General features: G+C 39.1%; 1 protein-coding gene across 1 annotated transcript; it reads right to left on the reverse strand.

Moving 5' to 3' along the window:
* Nucleotides 1–1,154: 1,154 nt before the first annotated feature.
* On the reverse strand, nucleotides 1,155–18,521 carry SQLE (squalene epoxidase). Its single transcript, XM_066176125.1, has 11 exons — nucleotides 17,863–18,521; nucleotides 15,532–15,784; nucleotides 15,060–15,240; nucleotides 12,334–12,430; nucleotides 9,041–9,154; nucleotides 7,274–7,445; nucleotides 6,377–6,472; nucleotides 5,687–5,829; nucleotides 4,469–4,565; nucleotides 3,922–4,009; nucleotides 1,155–3,012 (listed from the first exon to the last, which is right to left on the reverse strand). Exons 1-11 carry the CDS (start codon nucleotides 18,148–18,150, stop codon nucleotides 2,820–2,822), a joined length of 1,722 nt encoding a protein of 573 aa, XP_066032222.1. The 5' UTR covers nucleotides 18,151–18,521; the 3' UTR covers nucleotides 1,155–2,819.
* Between the last annotated feature and the right edge of the window lie 252 nt (nucleotides 18,522–18,773).

Consider the following 18,773-nt stretch of genomic DNA (forward strand, 5'->3'; position numbering starts at 1 on the left):
AAACAACAGGACATGGCATTTAGTGCCATGGTTTAGTTGACATGGTGGTGTTCAGTCAAAGCTTGGACTTGAGCTTGGTAGTCTTTTCCAGCGTTAATGATTCTATGATTCCAGGGTACTGTCTCCTCTTCCCACTAGAAGCAAGTTTTCATAGTCCTGCACGATGTGAACATCTACAAACCCACCACTATGGAGCTACTTCTCTTCCCCCCTCTACTCTCTCCAGCAGCTGCAGCTGCACCAGTCCTGAACAGAGGGATAACCACATAATTTGTTCTCTCCTTGTGCCCACAACACTTCCTAACGGCACATTACTGCCATTAAATGTTGCACTGTAGAAATCCTCTGAACTAACCTCTTCAGAGTTAGAAAATAGATAATCAACTCAAAAGTTGCATCAAAATGCCTGCATTCTGCTCCTCCCAGATACTGAATCATGCCTGTGACAAAACCTTCCTTGCATGTTGCTTTATATGTGGCATGTAAGTGTGCAGAATGAAAATCAGGATTCTTATGGACCACCTCCTGCATGCTGCAGCTCAGCTCTAGGTGCTGTTTGGATTCCATTTTTGGCCATTTTACCTATGGACATTACTCACTCACTGCTAGCTTTACTCTTATTAGTCTCAGCTGACCCAAGAACTGTGTTTTTCATGACTTCTTCTCTACCACCCAATATCCGTTTGCATCCATGAGAAAATAACTGCAGTCGGGGACCACAGAACAGAGCTTGAAATTTTGCCCTGCAACTCTTCTCTGGGGCAGAGTGGGCCACCACCAGCTGAAGTAGGCACTCAGCCAACACTGCTAAAGACCAGCTCATCAATAATCTCAGCCAGAAGCCCAATCCTGTGTTTCCCTGTGTCCCAATGATCCCACTGATATTTCAAAGCCCTTCCTCTTGTCCTGAGGACAAGGCACGTAGCCATTTCATGGTCATATTTTCAGGCTGACACACACACACACAGCCCATTTGTCTCTCCCCCAGCAACTTCCTATAAGTGACTGCTACCCTGATCATCAAGACACCTAACCTAACCTGGCACTGAATTCAGGACAAGAAAGGAAAAAACTCCTTACATATATATGTAAGTTTAAGCAGATAAATCAGAATTCAACAAAACTCTAACCAGAGACACACAACAAAAATAATCTACAGATATAACTTTTTATTTACGTAAGCTGAGGATGTGTATTTGGCTCAGGACTTTTATCCATGATTTTAAAGAGACTGACTGCAAATAATATAAAAAAATAAAAAATGTAAAATTATTCAATATTTTCAAAATTGTCACAAATTTTGAAAACACTTGTATAAATTCTGCAAACTTTGTGTACCCTTAAAGGGGCATAATTTAGTTACCATATATAATGATATTTGAAAATATTAGTACTTTACCCTAAAGTTTCAACATAGACATATTCATGGTGAGTGTAATTTCAAGAGGGTATCAAAAGTGATCATGGTTAGAAAAATATACATACTTTTGCTTCTGGAAAAGAAAAGGTCATTTGAAATATCCATCAAATAAAATACTAAATAAAGTCTCTCCACAGATTTTTTTCACAGTCCAAGACAGAATGTATGTTTTATACACAGCTTATGCAATCTGTCATTTTCAAGGTAGAGTCACAGTTTCACCAGAACAGAAGAACAAAACTTGTTACTACTCTCCAGACTGCTGGCTGCACCCACATGTGATTGTTTGGGCAAGCCAAAAGAGCAGAGCCATACAGTGATACCCAAACCAATCATAAGAAAGGTAGAGAAAATGCAGATGCACAAGAGCAAAGGAAATCACACTGATAACGAGAACATTGAGAGGAATAGTGACCAATAGGAATAGACATGAACTCTTTAGTAGCATGCAGTAATTCCTACAGGAAAAAGAATCCCACCACACTCCAAGTATTAAAAGGACACTTTCATGGTGCTTTTCATTAATTTTCAGAAGTACTATTAAAGATTACTTTACTGTCTACTGGAAATAGCCTGGACTTAATTTGTTTCAGTGGATACAGTTTGTTGCTGTGCTTCAGTTCATGGCAGTGCTAAACTTCAGTTGCACACACACCAATCAAAACAACCCCAAACTTTCAAGGTTTAAAAAGGAAATGAGATAGGAAGAAAATGTCAAAAACATGTGCTTTCACTACCTGAGTGCATTGCAGTAGCCAAAGAAGCATGATTTGGTTATTACTTGTTAAAATGAATTGTGGTTTAAAGAAGGAATTCAGAAGAGCAACATGGCACTTGCAACAGTAACTGAAATTCAAGATATAGTGACACATCAAGATCTGACATCCTTTACAGTGTCCTTTTAAGTGTCAGCAGACCAGTATCTTAGCCACAACTGAAACAGAACAGATGCAAATCCTAATGAGATAACCAAATCAAGAATGTTACAGTATTTCACAGTAATAAAGTCTATGGAACTACTGAACAGAAAAAAGCATGAAGGATAATAGCAGCATATGGTTTACAGTTTTCACTTCTCCGTTTATTAATATTACTGGTGCACTCAGCAATGCATAAAGCAAGGAAAGAAATTCTGTCAAAACTGGCAATTATCTACCACGTCAACACTTAATTATGGTCCTTGTAAACAGCTAACTCCTTTTTGAACTTAAATTGCAAAGAAAGAATATTTACATATAATATATATGTATATAACCACAAAACCAAAATTAAGTTAAAACCTTATCAAGGAATTGCATTTTGAGGAGAACAAAATACAATATTAAATAGTACATGTCCAAAGATTTTGAAGGCATTGTGATTTTCATGCTTTCTTCCTCCAGTCATTTTCCCCTGGATTTTAATAGACCAAATACTTCATTTCAGAGTAAATAAGTGGAAATATTATAGAGCAGCTCCGGTAAAGAATAGCTCCACTACTGAAAATTGCTCGAGGCGTGGTGATCCAGGACTCTGACTTAAAGCAAAAATAAACAGCATACAAGGCCACAGCAAAGAAGTGGCCAATCAGTACCATTGGTTTAGGAGATAACCTGCATTTAAAAAAAACAGATAAAACTAGTAAATAAATAGAATCAGAAAGAACTGAAAAATTTTCATTTTACAAATACAGATCTCCATTCAAGACCACACACCCCCTTCTGATTTAGGCAGATCTGGTCCTGCCAACTTAACTGAAAAATACAAACTTGGTTCTCTTGGGCTGCTCCACACTCTGCATTCCCTTCTACAGCACAGCCAACATACACTGCTGCTTTCTCTTCATTTCTAGTACTCTTTGCCTACCTTATCTTCCCACAGAGGAGTATTTGAAACAGGCTTTTCAGTTTTAGCTCTCAGACCAATAGGAGGGAAATATAAAAGCACACATTCCCCTATGTTCAGAGTAGTAAGATTTACTGTGCATTCACAAGTTTCTGAGGGGTCATTCAAACATCTTCATAGCTGGGGATTTCCCTGTTCCTTACAGCTTTTTATGGGAGGCCTCGCCCAACAGGACTCTCAGCTTGTCAAGTAGGAAACATCTCCACCACCTGCTCTGCTGGTCTGGACCGTCTACCTTTTTCAAATTCCTGTGCCACCTACACTAGGAGCCACCAGCCTTTAGTGGCCTTTTTTATGCAGGGAAAAATAAAATAAAAAAATAAAATAAATAAGTAAAATAAAATAAAATAAAATAAAATAAAATAAAATAAAATAAAATAAAATAAAATAAAATAAAATAAAATAAAATAAAATAAAATAAAATAAAATAAAATAAAATAAAATAAAATAAAGAGTCAGCACTTAAAAGACACAGTTTCTAATAAAGTTCCAACCTTTAGTATAATCTTAAAATCTAGGCTCATGCGGGCCATCCTCCCTGTGTTGAGCTGCCTGATGGGGAGCAAAGCAGATCTCTCAGGGGCTCACAATGACCACTGCCAGCACAGTGAACTTACACTGAGAGCAATCCAACCGGACCAGAGACACATTCTCCTCCAAGTCTGAAGTAATGGAAACAGGCTTTCTTTAGCTGATGCAAGGAATCTACAAAAATTAATTCAGATGAATAAATCAAATATAATCAACACATACTGAAACATTTTTCTGTACACCCAATACTGATATTAAATCTAGGACTTTGATAGCTGTTGTTCTGTTCAATTCAGCTGGACTTAAGCTGCTTTTATTTACACAAAGGATAGTCTTACAAAATATCTACATATTTTTGTATTAACTGACTATTGTTTTATTTTGGAGTTTTTCTTTGGTTTGTTATCTCACGTTAACTCCAGACTTGCCTTCACATTGCTAAAACTGTCTAAAAAACTAGGCAGAGAACACAAGAAAATTTATTAAAATTCTTTGATTGACACATTTTTAATATATACACACACACACAAACACACATTCCCACACGCACAAACAGACATGGGCATCCTCTTCCCAGTCATATTTATCTAGCAAGCTATAATTAATCAGAGGTTATCTTTAAGATATATTTACCATCTGTGGCAGCAAAGAGTTCATAAAGTGCCTGGGCAAGAACATTCACTACAAAAGAATGAGATTTTTTTCTTGACCAGTAAAATGTTCTTTTTGCCTGAAAAAAAATAAAAAAGAAAAAAAATATTTCTGTCAATAAATACAACAGAACATTCAAATGATTCCCAAAGAGGTGAGGTGGCAATAGTCCCGCCCATGGACACGTAGAAGAGATTTAGTGATATACTGAATTGATTCCAAGCTAGGTCATTAAAGAAATTCTGCAACTTGTTGAACCAGTTATCCAGGTTCCCCTTCCCTTAAATATAGGAGGAAAAAGATAGCTCCAGAGCATGTTTCATCTCATCCTACAGTAGGTGTCTGGGATACAGCTGAAACTTGAAAGATAAGGCTCAGCTAGTTCCCTCAATTGACTGGTAATAAATAGGAAAAGGCTGGAAGTCTGAGGTGACTAGCTGAGATGAAGGTATCTGCATGTGGTCAGCTAAGTCCTGAACTGTCCTGACATTCAGGGTTCCTCTAGGTGCTTCTCAATTTTCAATTACACTTTTTGAATCTTCTACTTGTAGTCTACAACTATACTACCTGTAATTTAGCCAAGACAATATGCCTAATCCCATTAAAAGCAGTAAACAAATAAATAAAAAAATCTTATTATCTACTCACCAGAATGTTGGGACTAAGTATCACTGAAAAAATAAACCTTGCACGAACACTGATGGTGCAGATCCTGGGAAAGAAGGATCCCTTCTAACTTACTGCTCAGATTAATGCAGCAGGCAAGAGCCCAGTGGAGGCTGAGATGTCTCTTGAAAGATTGGGTACACAAACTCATTACTGTGCAAGTTCCACTCACACAAGTGTAATGATTCAAACCCACCACATGTAGGATCAATCTGGCTAAAAATACCCTATTAAAATGGGATTATCAGGCTATCCTAGCAAAGCATCCTGCCTAGACGCTGCATACCAGTTTCCCTAAGTAAAACACAGCAGGTCAGCCTGCAAAGTTTTGAAACGGCCTCTTGCCACACAGCACAGCAGTTACAGACCACAGCTCCACTGGTCAATGCCCGGTGTCTGATTATTCCAGACAAAGCTTTGAAAACTGCTAGGCCTCACCAATAACTTACTTGTCCCTGAGTTGCATAAAACTTAGAAGTGTGTCACTAAATTGCAGCAGAAGCTGTCTAACATAAGTCCAAAATGAAGAATCACCTTAAGAACATCAGAGTCCTCATAAAGGTCTGGGATATCCTGGAGCAAACTTCTCCATATTTTAACATCATTTAAAATAACACTCATTCCTCCACCAGTTAGAGGGTGTCTTATATTATATGCATCTCCTAAAAGAAGAACACCTAAGTAGAAGAGAAAAAACAATAGGATAATGCATAACAATTATGGAATCTTTAAATTCAAATCCTCTATAAAAAACATCAAACTTACTAAGAATTAATTTTCACCAGAAAATAATATGTATAACAACTAGAAATTAAAAAACAAAAACCAGAAAGTATGTCTTTAAATTAAAATGCTTAAAACAGCTTTAAGATAATCAAAGTCAAACAATTTTTTTTCCCTATAAGTGTGTGTGTTCATATGTCAAAGGACACACTTAAAATTAATTTTTTGAATTTTTTTATCATTTCCTTAGAAAGGCCACACTTGTGGCCTCCAGCAACTGAGTAAATTAAACTTACAGATAAAGCAGGCATTGATCTGGTGTCAATGTAAACATTCCAGTTAAATTTTGCCCAAGGTACACATTTTCAAAATATTAGTTTTTATAGGAGATTTATGAGACAGTCATACTGAATAACAAATATACATCTAAGACAACAAAGTCCTATGACCCAGAAGATGCTTATAATGCCTTTTTTCTTCCTTTTATTTCATAATACCTACCTTTCTTGTTTACAGCTGAAGGAGGCAAAAAGCTGGCTGGCATAGTCCTTAAACGATCATTCTGAACTGCTATTAGGAATGGTTCCTTTAAGTGATCTGCAACAACCAAATATTTTAGTTACAGTAGTTAGACAAAGACAAGTAATTTGTACACAGTCCATTTTAACCTCTTTTTAGAGATATCACAGTCACAGAATGATTGGAATGGGATCTTGAAGATCATGTAGGGCCAACCCCCCTGCCAAAGGCAGAGACACTTCCCCTAGACCAGACTGCTCAGAGCCCCACCCAACCTGGCCTTGAACATCTCTAGGGATGTGGCAGCCGTAACTTCCCTGAGCAACCTCTTTTAGTGCCTCACCACCCTCACAGTAAATCATTTATTTCTAATATCTAATCTAAACCTACTCTCTAATTGAATCCATTCCCCCTTGTCCTGTCTCTGGTGCCCTTGTCAATAGTCCTGCTCCATCTTTCTTGTAGATTTCCTTCAGGTACTGGAAGGCCACAATCAGGTCCCCCCAAAACCTTCTCTTTTCCAGACTGAACAAGGTCAACTCTCTCAAACTCTCCTCACAGGAGGGGCCCTCCATCCCTCTGGTGAACTTGGTGGCCTCCTCTGGACTCATCCCAACAAGTCAATGTCCTTCCTGTGCTGGGGACCCCAGAGCTTTATATAATCCTTCTGAACTGCTGACTTCACAGATTACAGCTCACAGATGTGAGCTGAACAAACTTGTGTCTGTTGTTGTGTGGTCAAAGAAGGGTCAACGGTTCCTGAAACAGTGACCATGCACATGGAAAAAGCCACACAGTTCTATGAATTCAAGGAAATGTATCCCTTTTTATTTGACATATTTAAATGCAACAATTCTCTAGAAGTCTTTTCAGACTCACCAGGTAGCTGTGGATGAATGGTCTCAATCATGTACTCTTTTAAATTCTTTGGCATTTCCCCTCGAATATCAACAAGGACCCGAGTTTCAGTTGAAGAAATCTTATAGATTAGCACTGGACTTGTTTTAGCTAAAACAAGTTCAGCATAATTAGCTTTAAACTGTGATGCATCCTTAAAAAGGAAAGAAGGGGAAGAATGATTGAGACTGATTAATGAAAGGGTATTAAACATCAGACATACAAAATAATTTTCTAAAACACTTTTAAATAAAATCTCATATCATATAGTGTTATTATTCTCTTAAATGAAGAAGTGTTTTCAAAAAGAAAGTTTTGAATTTCAGTGTAGTAACAACTCTTTTGCCAGTCATTTTAGTATTTACTAGAATCACTAACTTATACATTTCACTTGAATACCTCACCAATATCTAACATAAGCCATTGAAAACCTGTAACGTAATCAATGTAGTAGTTTTCAGTAAGATCATTCTGTTTCCTTTTCATAATGAAAGTGGTGGGAAGGAAAGAAATCCACTAGTCTAAATATAATTACCTGGAGACCAACTGAAGAAGAATCATAGGGCCTTATATAATGAGGTCTTAAAGGAGATTCCAGAAGTAGACAAACTTGGGCAGTGCTAACTGAATTAGACACTCAAAAAGTACTGAAGTTTCTACCAGTCAGTGTTCCCAGTCTAGTGAAAATTCTGTTAGCTACAGTTCATTCTCCTTTAATTATTTTTGCTGTTAATGCATCACTTAATGCAGCAGACACAGAGTGAAAGATCCAGACAGAATTTCTACCAGAATTCTCCAACCACCCAGCTACCAACCCAGATTCCCAGTCCGAAAACAGGACACCACATTGTCTCTTGAAATTTATAGGTCCTGAAGGCAATATGTACCTGGTTACAAGGTACCCCACCTTCAGGCAGGAGCACAGTTTGGGTGCCCTTCTGGAGTAGAAAATATAGGTGGTTTGACTCACAGCTTCTAGGATGATCTAAAACTCAAGATTTTTACTCCCTGAACAAATACTGTAACTATTGGGGGGGGGGGGGGAAGGAGTGTCACCAACTTAGGTAGCAGTACCTTAACACAAACCTACCATCAAAACACCTATGTCCAGGGAAACAATTTTACCATTAGGTTGCAGGTTTACAATGGTGCCTACTTCTGATCCAGAGCTTAGTGCTAAATAAGACATAGCACTAATATAAAGTAGTGCTATTTGTGCTGTAAGATGCTTAGAAGTTTTTTCTTAAAAAAATAAAATTCTATGAACTGGTTTAGTGAGCCCAGAGATAGCTATGTTGAATCACAGCCCATTTGCTTAAACACTCCCTTATTCAACTGCATGCTTAAGATTAACCCTGTACTCTTAAAATCAGAATCTAACTTTTAATAACAACATCCACTTTAAAAAACAAAGCCAAAGCAGGCTCTGAGATATATAACTGTTTTAGGACTTGAAAATCTGATCTGTAACTGTACCTAATATATTAGGTTTGACACAGTAAGAAGTTCAACTATCCTAGGGCTGGGACTGAACACGCATCAACACTTTAAGACTTAAAAACATAGAACAAAACTTCCAAGCACTTCAAATGGACACAGAAACTGACAGAACATCAGGAAAAATACTTAAAAGCACAGTTCTAATTGATTCTGTTGGAAAAGGAAATGAACAACGTACTTAGTGAAATTCAGACCCACATTACAAAGCAGCAGCATAGTGGTTTATATAGTATTATACATAAAAGTTACCTTCAAAATGCAACCAACAAAATGGGATGAAACAGTAACTTTGTTGGATATCAAGGTTTTCCTGAATTTGGAGAAAAGTCCATCAGCCACAACTGTAAGTGGAGCATGAAGTTCCTGCAGCATAAATTAAAAATAAAGATATGACACCATTAATTTTGCTTCAGAACAATGAGAAGCAATTCCCAAGATCTCCTTTGCAATTGTAAATTAGATGCTTTAAAAAACAATAAACATCTAAGAAGATCACAGGCCATATTAACAACATATGTTTTAAGAAATACTGTGGGGTTGCCCTTCCTTGTATTCATACTCATCTATTTGTTACACAAGCTGACCCAACAATATACTCCAGCTTTTTTAGAAGTGCATTCAGAAAACACAGCTATGGGAGCTGTGTAGAAACTCGGATTAAAAAAACACAATAAAGAGGAGTATTTTCTCTGTTCAGGCTGTAATACTCTTCAGAAGAAAAAAAAAAAAAAGACTTTCAACTTAAAAAACTATGATTTGGTTTTTTTTAGTTGCTTATGCAAAGTATAACAAACTGAAAGCTGTAAGCACATAGGCTCTTCTTTAAAAGACCAAGCAAAGAACTCTGAGTAGTTCCAAGTCTACTTAGGAACTATAACAAATAGTATATATATGGACAAAATACAAATCTGAGTAAACTGATCAGGTTCAGCCTGACAGCCCGTGCAAATTCTTAATGTTTAACACATACATTTTTCTTGAACATAAGCAAATAATTCCAATTACTAAAATGTATTTTTATGCGTTTTATTTTTATGGCCATATAACAACATTATTATACCATGAGGCATTTATACGTTGGTGTTTCCTTCTACCCACAGCTTTCTCAGTGCTAATACATTCAGTGATTGAACTTCAAATGACAACAGATTTACAAGCATTAGTCCTTCTCTTTCAGTGATTTCATAAGCTTGGCCTTAGCAGTAAAAGTATTTCTCCTTTTAAGCTTTCAGTTTATAAGTAAGGGGAAAAAAAAGCACATTGTGTTTCATTAGTACTCCTAGGAAATCTTTTACTATTGTAGGGGTGAGTCACTTTGTGAGTGAGTTCCTCTATGAGCGGTTGCCGCCAATATTGGAGTGAATTCATAAAATCACAGAACATTCTGAGCTGAGGGGGACTCCCAAGGATTATCAAGTCTGACTACACTTGCTCACACAAACCTTAACATCTGTTGCTGTGTGAAGGGAAGTTGGACAAAATCAGATGAGAGTAAATGTGAGTAAAATAAAATATGTGTTATGGTGTCTGTGCTCATAGAAGTGAGCTCCTGAGTAGAGTTAACAAAACCACTTTCCTATGGATTCCTAGCTTGGATGATTGCAAACTCTAATGATTCCTGCAATTAGACCAAAGTCACCTGTCCATAAAAGTTTCTTGCTGTCTAATGAGTGGAACTTTCATACTACAATTTTTCCACAGTCAACACAAGAAACATTGAGTCCATTCAGTTGCCTAGTTTTGAAAAATTATGTAAGCTGATGTTTAGCATACTGGCTAATTTGAACCTCATTTAAGTGAATAAAAACCTCACAGGTCATGTGGTAGAGAATGTAGGACGGAAAGAAAAAAAAAACACCAACACACAACACAGATCAGCCTCCTTTCTTTATAAAAGCAGGCTATGGAATGTAAACAGGCATGAGTTTGGGGTTTTTATTCAGCTAAGAGCTTCCTAGCTGTAAAAACTCACAGGTAGGAAAACATAGTAAATAGAAGTGTTTAATGGAAATTTCTTATATACTAGATTTCTAAAATCAATGGAGATCTAAGCCAGCAAATGAAACAGCTCTTTCCAGCCACAGAACTTCAGCATTCACAGCAAAACATGAATTTGATTATCCCCAGTAAACAGACAGGAAACTTTAGGCCTTTAGAACAACAACCAGACTTTCAGGCAAGATGCAGGCTAGAACATTGCTCACCCTACTGCTGGTCAAATAAGTCACATTTAAAATTACGACAACATCCGTAAGTGTGTGAAACTTAAAAACAGAATTCAAAACAAAATATGCACATTCCCCTTCTACCCCTCAAACAAAATAAAACAAACACACCCTTCCATGTTGCTGGGTGAAAAAGCCAATTGAATTTGGGAAATAAACCCCAACAAACACCCTTCCCCCTGCAAAAAATCCTCCTCCTCTCCAAACTCCCTGTCTTTCCCATACAGGTGATTCAGTGGTTTATTCTCCTGGAGTGGATTTCCTAATATAGTTTCATTCGTATTAAATGACAGGTAATCATTCATATTACAAGACAGAGCAAGGAACGCGACTTGGAACTCACTCCTCCTCCAGCTACCTCAAGAGGGGTCAAGGATCTTGTTACTTCTCTGCTCTCTTGCAGCACTCAGCCATCAAGTGGGCTGAAATGCCACTTGCCTGAGGACAGTCTAAAACCACCTTGCTCCCCTACAGCTTTGTCAAGTACTTTTAAAAGGCTCTCTCCTACATGGTTCTATGCCACCAGTCCCATTTCTAAGTGACTTAGAGATGGAAAGATATGGTTAATAATCCTCAGAGCAGGATCTTCGAGCTACTCAGGAGCTTTCTCCATCTAGTATGGAGGGGAGCAGGGCATAGGCAGGAGATTCCCATCTTTTCCATCAGAGTACACCTACATAACTTAAGGCAACAAAGGAACTTCAAAGTCCACAAAGAAGGTTACAAATTTTGTTTTCCTGGAGAATAGGCAGCATATTCAGAACTTCAGTACAGGGGTTCTATGCAGACTGGTCTTTCCTAAACTTTTTAAGTTCACACAGTTTCATAGCATTTAGCCAGTAGTTTAGCATTAAAATATGCCAAAATCATCTTTCTGTCATCCAAGAAATGACAAGACCTATTCACTATGACTAGGCAACTTTTTCATTTTCAGTCCCTCACTAGATGGTGGAAGTATATGTGGAAATGCAGACCACTACATACAGCCAAAGCATAAATCTTAATACATTGTTTTTTTCAGCAGGAACTCGATAGATTTTAAACTCCAGACATATGAATAATGAAACAAATGATGAACTGAATTCTCCAGAGAAACTGAAAGCAGAAGCTTCATAAGAAGTTTGAACAAGAATTCCCACATTCCCAGAATGTGTGCACTAGAAAATAATCCCCCTTTATTAAATCTTTTGCTTTCTTGATAATTACATTATTTCTGTACCAGTGCTCTGAAATACAAGCTTTTATAAAATGATTATATATAAAGCAACCCTCAATTTTCTCAACAATTTAACAAAGATTGAAACAGAAAACTCTTACCTTAGTGTCTCCAGTTTCTTTGTCCTTGTACTGAACACCCACAATGCAGTCATCTTCCTCAAGTAGCTGTAACACAGTCCCTTCAATGAATTTTGCACTGAAATGAAACAGAGGGGTTAAAACAGAAGAGGAGTAATGATGCCAGCATTTCAAGGCACTAGACACAGAAAGAAAACCAAATTTTCAACAATGTTATCTCTGCCAACATCGTTTAAATTTTGCAAAAAAAGGGTTCTTGAACACTTTCTGAAGCTACATTAGATGTCAAAAAGTGTTGGTCATAAATTTCACTTTGACACAACACTTGGTTTGATACCAGAATATTCTGAAAACTGTACTGTTTATCATAAACACCCTGCCACTTAGTAAAGTCCCCATATGTGCCCCATGGCCCTGTGAGAGATGCTGAGAGGAGTTTCACACCTAATAATGGTCAGAAATTAAGGAGATGACTGAGTCATCCCTGCTAAAAGGTAGGAATCGCTGACAGTGCAGGTGAGACTTAACTCCAAGGAGAATTAAAGAACAGGATCAAGAGCACTTAAACCCTTAACATGAACACTAGATAAAAGTCAGGCACACAAATCTCAGAGCAGTCCAAACTAACCTCACCCGTTTAAGACAGAGATATCTAGCTTGTCACCTCAGGAATTCAGGATAGAGTTTTGGTTTTTTTCTATTTCTGCTTTTAAATTTCTGCTAATATTTGAGTGGAGCATCTCTTGCTTCTATCTGCCAACCAGAGCTCTTTTGAGTTCAGAAATTAAATCTCTGTAAACTTGTATTCTTTGTTGGGTCTGAGCTATTAGACCTGATCACAGCACTTCAGATTTAGCAGCTTGGAATGGGACACTCTGTCTCTCTCATAAATATTCCATATCTAGATGGAATGCCACAACTTTAATAACTGAGCTGAAGGTACACATGAGAATACAACAGCCTGCTATTTTAGGCTCTTAGAAGGAATACAAGCAGTTCAATTAATGTTTTTTTTTTCTTGGCATCCAGCACAGACATTTCAGAGCAGACTGTGACTGGCTTCATTTGCCTGGCCACAGGCATGTTGGCTGTGTCAAAATATGAATGGTTATGAGTGAGCACACAACAGAAACCTCAACAGCAAGGGACTGCAGCAGTATGCCAGGGAATCAGCTCCTGCAGATCCTATCAGCTCTAGGTTTCTTTTATAGCTGTCATTTCAGTTACCTAAGTGCTCACTTTTTCTTCTCATTCTGATCCACTGTGAGTTTATAATCATATATAATTAGCCCAGTATTATAGACTAATGATGCCCTACCGCTTTCTGCTGCAAAAAGAACTTTACTTATCTGAAATACATTCATATTGCCTAGCACTTATAAAAAGGATATACTAATCAGTAATAATTATCCCCTATATCTTCAAAAGCTTTGTAATAAAACCCAAAATCTCCTAGCACTATTAAGAGTTCTTGATCTTTCACTGCACATAATCATGCAGTTTTCTATGCCACAAATTAAATTGCAAGCAAGCAAACAGAAACTAAATATTCAAGAGTGTGTGGAAAATGGGAAAGAATTTAATTCAAGTCACTAACGTGATTTTTGCAAGTTTTTGCTTCAAAGACTGTGTACACCTACTGCAGTTTTTCCCACAAGTTGAGCACTCAGATGCCCAAATTACATTGCATTTAGAGCCTCAACAAGGCTTTAGATTTCAGAGCTAGTGAACACACACACACCATTAATTTTAACTGTACTACAGAGCTGCTATCTTTAGTGCCACTTTTAGTAATCCATATGATATAACAAATATGAAAGGAGAAAGCAATTTTCCAGCTCAGAATAAAGATGTTAGGTAAAAATATGATAACGCCATATGTCCCTTTACAAGGGACATACGGCTTTATCATATTCTTAGGGGAAAATTATTTAGAGGAGGGGGAAAAGACAACACAAAATAATATCACATAGAAAGCAGCACCTAGAACCTATTCTATTTCAATACATGTTCACTTCTCATCTCCTTTATGGGAGAAAGAAAATAGTTAAGAGAAAACACCAAATTTTTATCATTATGAAAAGAAGTTGTATGTTTCAAAATCTTGAAGACAAATTATTAACTGGAAAGAGCTACTTCCATCCAGTGCTCCTTTTTAGTTACTTTGGCTCACTGCTTGTTGTCAAAAAAGAAAGCAGAACAACATACAAATGTAAATGTTTGATTTCTATTATCACTGATAACATCAGTGGAAAAGCTACATGCCACTGCCCAGTGCAGGAGGGTTGGACTACACGGTCATCCCTCCTAACCCAAACTATTCTGTGATATAAGAAACAGTGCCAGATTTGCCACTCATGCCTTGTCCAAAGAAATTCTCACCAAGAAGAGGTCACTGTTTCTGGTAAAATGCCAAACCCAAGAATCAGCAGAAGAGAATCAATCCATCACCTGTGAACTGTTCTCTCACACAGATGAGCAAATACCTTGCCTAATATTTAAAGCCCATACCCCCTTAAAGATTAAGTTGTCCCAAAGGGTGATATATATATGATATATATGATGTGTATGAAACTCATGAACTTGAATACAGAGAGCAGAATTAATAACCATGGCCAATATTTTCTCTCACTCTTGCTCATCACAGCTGTCTGTGTTAGGAAATGGTTAAGGAATCTCATGGAAATGATGGGAAAGATGCTTCTGAATCTCTGGATCCCAACTGTGCTGTTCACAACGTGACTCACTTGGGCTCTGCCATAGCTGCCCTTCGGAGACCCATGATAAACTGGCCATGATGAAAAGATCTTCCACTGGCCACGCGTCCGTCTTCAGATGTTGGATAAGGAATCTCAACCTCCATCTTGCTCTCTATGTCATGAATTATGTAACCATTTACGATTTGTGAATCAATACCTTCCACAGTATCTGCAAGATATAAGCCAACAGAAGGGTTAAAACAAATCTTCAAAAAAAGCCTAATTCTTTATTAAAGGCATTTCTTTACATAGGGTCCAATTTTCTTCAGCAAAATGCACATGTTGAAAGAAGAGTATTTTCAAAATAGCAAACTGGAAATACACAAGTGATTTTAATTCAAATGTAAAGTGCAGATAAGGTTTTTCTTAATTTCTCCTGTAGGCATGCTTTTCCTAAATACAGTGTTGAGTGTAGTAACACTTGTGTTACAGATCTATTTACATTTTGAAATGTACCTACCTTCAAGACCCAAGTCTCGAAGAGCATTAAATCCTCCAGGTTGCAGCAATTCTCCAACTATCCTGTCAGGTTCTTTCAGATCCCTCTCTATCACAGTCACCTTCCTTCCATCTCTTGAAAGCACCGTGGCCAAGGAAGAACCAAGGACACCTGATCCCACAATGATAATTTCTGGATCATATTGGGGTGACAATGCTGTATTTGGAGTGGTCTCTGTCAGATAGACATCTGAGAAGTTCACTTCTCTTCTACCCTTTAGAAAACAAAGCCAACAAAGTTACACGTGCCAATGGATCTGTACCATAACCTTGTCAAGAGGGCTGACTTTGGAGTAGCTTTACTCTGATTTACTACTTGATTTTGTTTGCAGTGGTGTTGGTTTTTCTTTTCTCTGCTTGTGCTTTTGTTGCCTTGCAGAGTATGACAGATTCAATTTTGGACAAAACTAAACTGCAAGATGCCTCCCAACTACCAATGCACCCTCAGGACCCTAGCTTAAACCTGCCCTGCTGATCAAAGACAAACTACAAACAAAACTGTCAGAGAGATTGAAAGCTGCTATGGAAGGCAGTAAGAAAAGGCTGTGCCATATTCTTGTCCTATAAAGTATGACTGATACCTTCATGCTACTGAATCACTCCAGCATGGAGGCCTTAGCAATGAAAAACATATTAGATTCACTGGAAAATATATTTCTCTGGAAAACATACTCCTTTTAAATTATACTCTAAGTGAACCTACCTAACTAACAAAATAGCAGCTTAGGGTAATATTCAGAATGGAAAAGTGTCAGCAGAAGCAGCTGCCTGGGAAATGCTTTTAAGAAGTGGTCCTGAAATGAAAACTCATCTAACATCTAAAACTTCAAGCAAGATCACCATTCATCTATATTAAAAGCTGTTAAGAATTGACATATGTTGGATTGGACATCAGTTAATACAGAAACTGGTATCTTAAACCAGCTCTGTTATAGAACCTTCCCAACAGCACCTAATCACATACACTTCCAAGTGAAAAATAATTTTAAGGGCAGCTCCAGTGCAAAGCTGCAAATCATTTCCCCAGCTGGTAGATGACAGATTCAATTCAGTCCTTCACAAATGCCTCAGCCCTGCAGTGCTGACATTGGTAAAAATACGACTGAAACACACTAACACCAAAATTTCTAGCAGCCTAGTGTCATGTTTATATCTATAATACAGCAAGAGAGCGCAAAACTAACTATCTGAGTTCAGGTAACACAAGAAATTGGTAAAGGCAGGCTTTAAGAGAAAAACAGAATAAAAATCAAAAAGCTTTGCCTTGCAGCCAAAACCAGTTTCATGTTCTCCTGTGTGAGGAGTCAGGGCTCATCTGAAAATGCCCAGAAGTACACAGGAAAGTAGCCAAATAGTGCTGACCACAGATGTACTGGATATCTATGTCCACTTCATAGTCTTGGATGGCAGGACTCCAGCTAAGCTCCAGACACCACCTACAGCTCTCCACTTGTCCCACAGCAAGGCTCATGCAGGGCTCAAGGGAACAGACTGACTATCTGAGCAGGTCCTGTACCTCTTGTACAAGCAATAGGTCAGCAATTATTTCCCAGTAATTCTATCTGCAGTTGTAGAAACAAATGTGGTTTATCCATAAATATTAGTAAGCTCAAAGAGTCACAGAATGGCAGAGGTTGCAAAGGCTTTCTGGACATCATGGGGTCCAAAGCCCCCGTACAACCAGGGTCAGAGCAGACTGGCCTGGGCCCTGTTCTGGATATCTCCAAGGATGGAGACTCTTCCACCTTTCTGAGAAACATTGCAGTGCTCAGTCATCCTGACAGCAAATAGAGTTTCCTGGTGCTCAGAGCAAACATCCCCTGCATCAGTCTGTGCTCATCACCTATCATCCTGTCACCAGGCATTGACAGAAAATGCCTTGGTGCAGCCTTCTTTTCACCCTCCCTTCAGGTATACATTCAGCCTTCTCCTGGCTGGACAGTCACTCAGCCTTTCCTCATAGGAGAGATTCTCCAGTCCTTCGTCTCTACAACAGACTGGCAACTGATGATATTTTTCTGCTACTATAATAATCCTTTACTCCAAATCTTTCTTAAAATATATTTGTTTTGATGCTAGAAAACCCCTGGTCTATCACTTAAGTAAATTTCACTCTTTCTTTTGCCAACCAAAACTAACACAAAACATGACAAACCAAACATCCAGCATCTAAAGACAAACTCTGTCCACTCCTTTCTTAGCTCTTTTCCCTCACCAGGGCAGAGGGGTCAGTGGCCAGTGGGAAGAGCAGCAGGACCTTGCACCCCATGTGCCGCGTCTGAATCCAACTTACCTTTCTGGATTTGGGGTGTTCAACTTGTCGAGATCCCGGGGTGGGTTTGGCCCAGAAGAAACCAACCAGCGGCAAAGCGGAGAGCACATCAGAGAGCACCCCCAGGTGTGACTTCTGCTTCTGCTGCTGCCTGGGTCCCCTGAAGTGGTACCTGTAGGACAGCACCAAGCCGAGCGAAAAAAACACCAGCACGGAGAGCAGCACCTCCTTATTAGCGTAAGTCATGAGGTCTCCACACTTTTTATACACGTAAATGAAGGAGGCGATACCAAGAAAGGTCCACATCATGAGCGTCAATGATCCCGGTTGTTGCTCCAAAGCTTCACCGCAGATGGATGCTGCCGAAAATAGGGTTTCGTGGAAGGGATGAAAAATGTATCTACAGAAAAGCGACGATTTCCTCTCCAATGGAAGGTGCGGAGATTTCAAGGGAAAAACAAGGAGCCCTAGAAGAGGAACAAGCCCCACCTCGCCAGGCTGCCACAGGAGCCTGGACAGAGGTTCCAACACCGGGACAAAATGAGTATATAAAACGTCTTCTCAAAAATCCCCTCCCGGACACGCGATGCCGGAGGAAGTGGAGATCGTCCCACCACCCCCCGGGTCACCGCTCCAACGTGTCCAGCCCCACTCGGTGCCGGGACTGTCCTTCGCTGGCGGCGGTGATGCGGCCGGAGCGCTCACGCCCGGGGATGAGGCAGCGGCGCTGCGCGGGGCGGGGGCAGGGCGGTGCACGCCCAGGGGGGCGCGGCTGATGCTCTGCTCTACCTGCCCTCACCAGGGCACCCCGCAGCCCCTCACGGAGAGAAGATACGGTACCGCTGCCTCCCTCCTTGACCCGACCCCGGCGCCCGGCGGCGCCTCGCGGCAGGAATGGGGGGTGTGGCAGGGAACGAGGGGCAATGGGCGCG

The sequence above is a fragment of the Chamaea fasciata genome, unplaced genomic scaffold (assembly GCF_029207755.1).
Source record: "Chamaea fasciata isolate MVZ Bird 193981 ecotype frontalis unplaced genomic scaffold, bChaFas1.0.hap1 SCAF_1, whole genome shotgun sequence".
Classification (NCBI taxonomy): domain Eukaryota; kingdom Metazoa; phylum Chordata; class Aves; order Passeriformes; family Sylviidae; genus Chamaea; species Chamaea fasciata.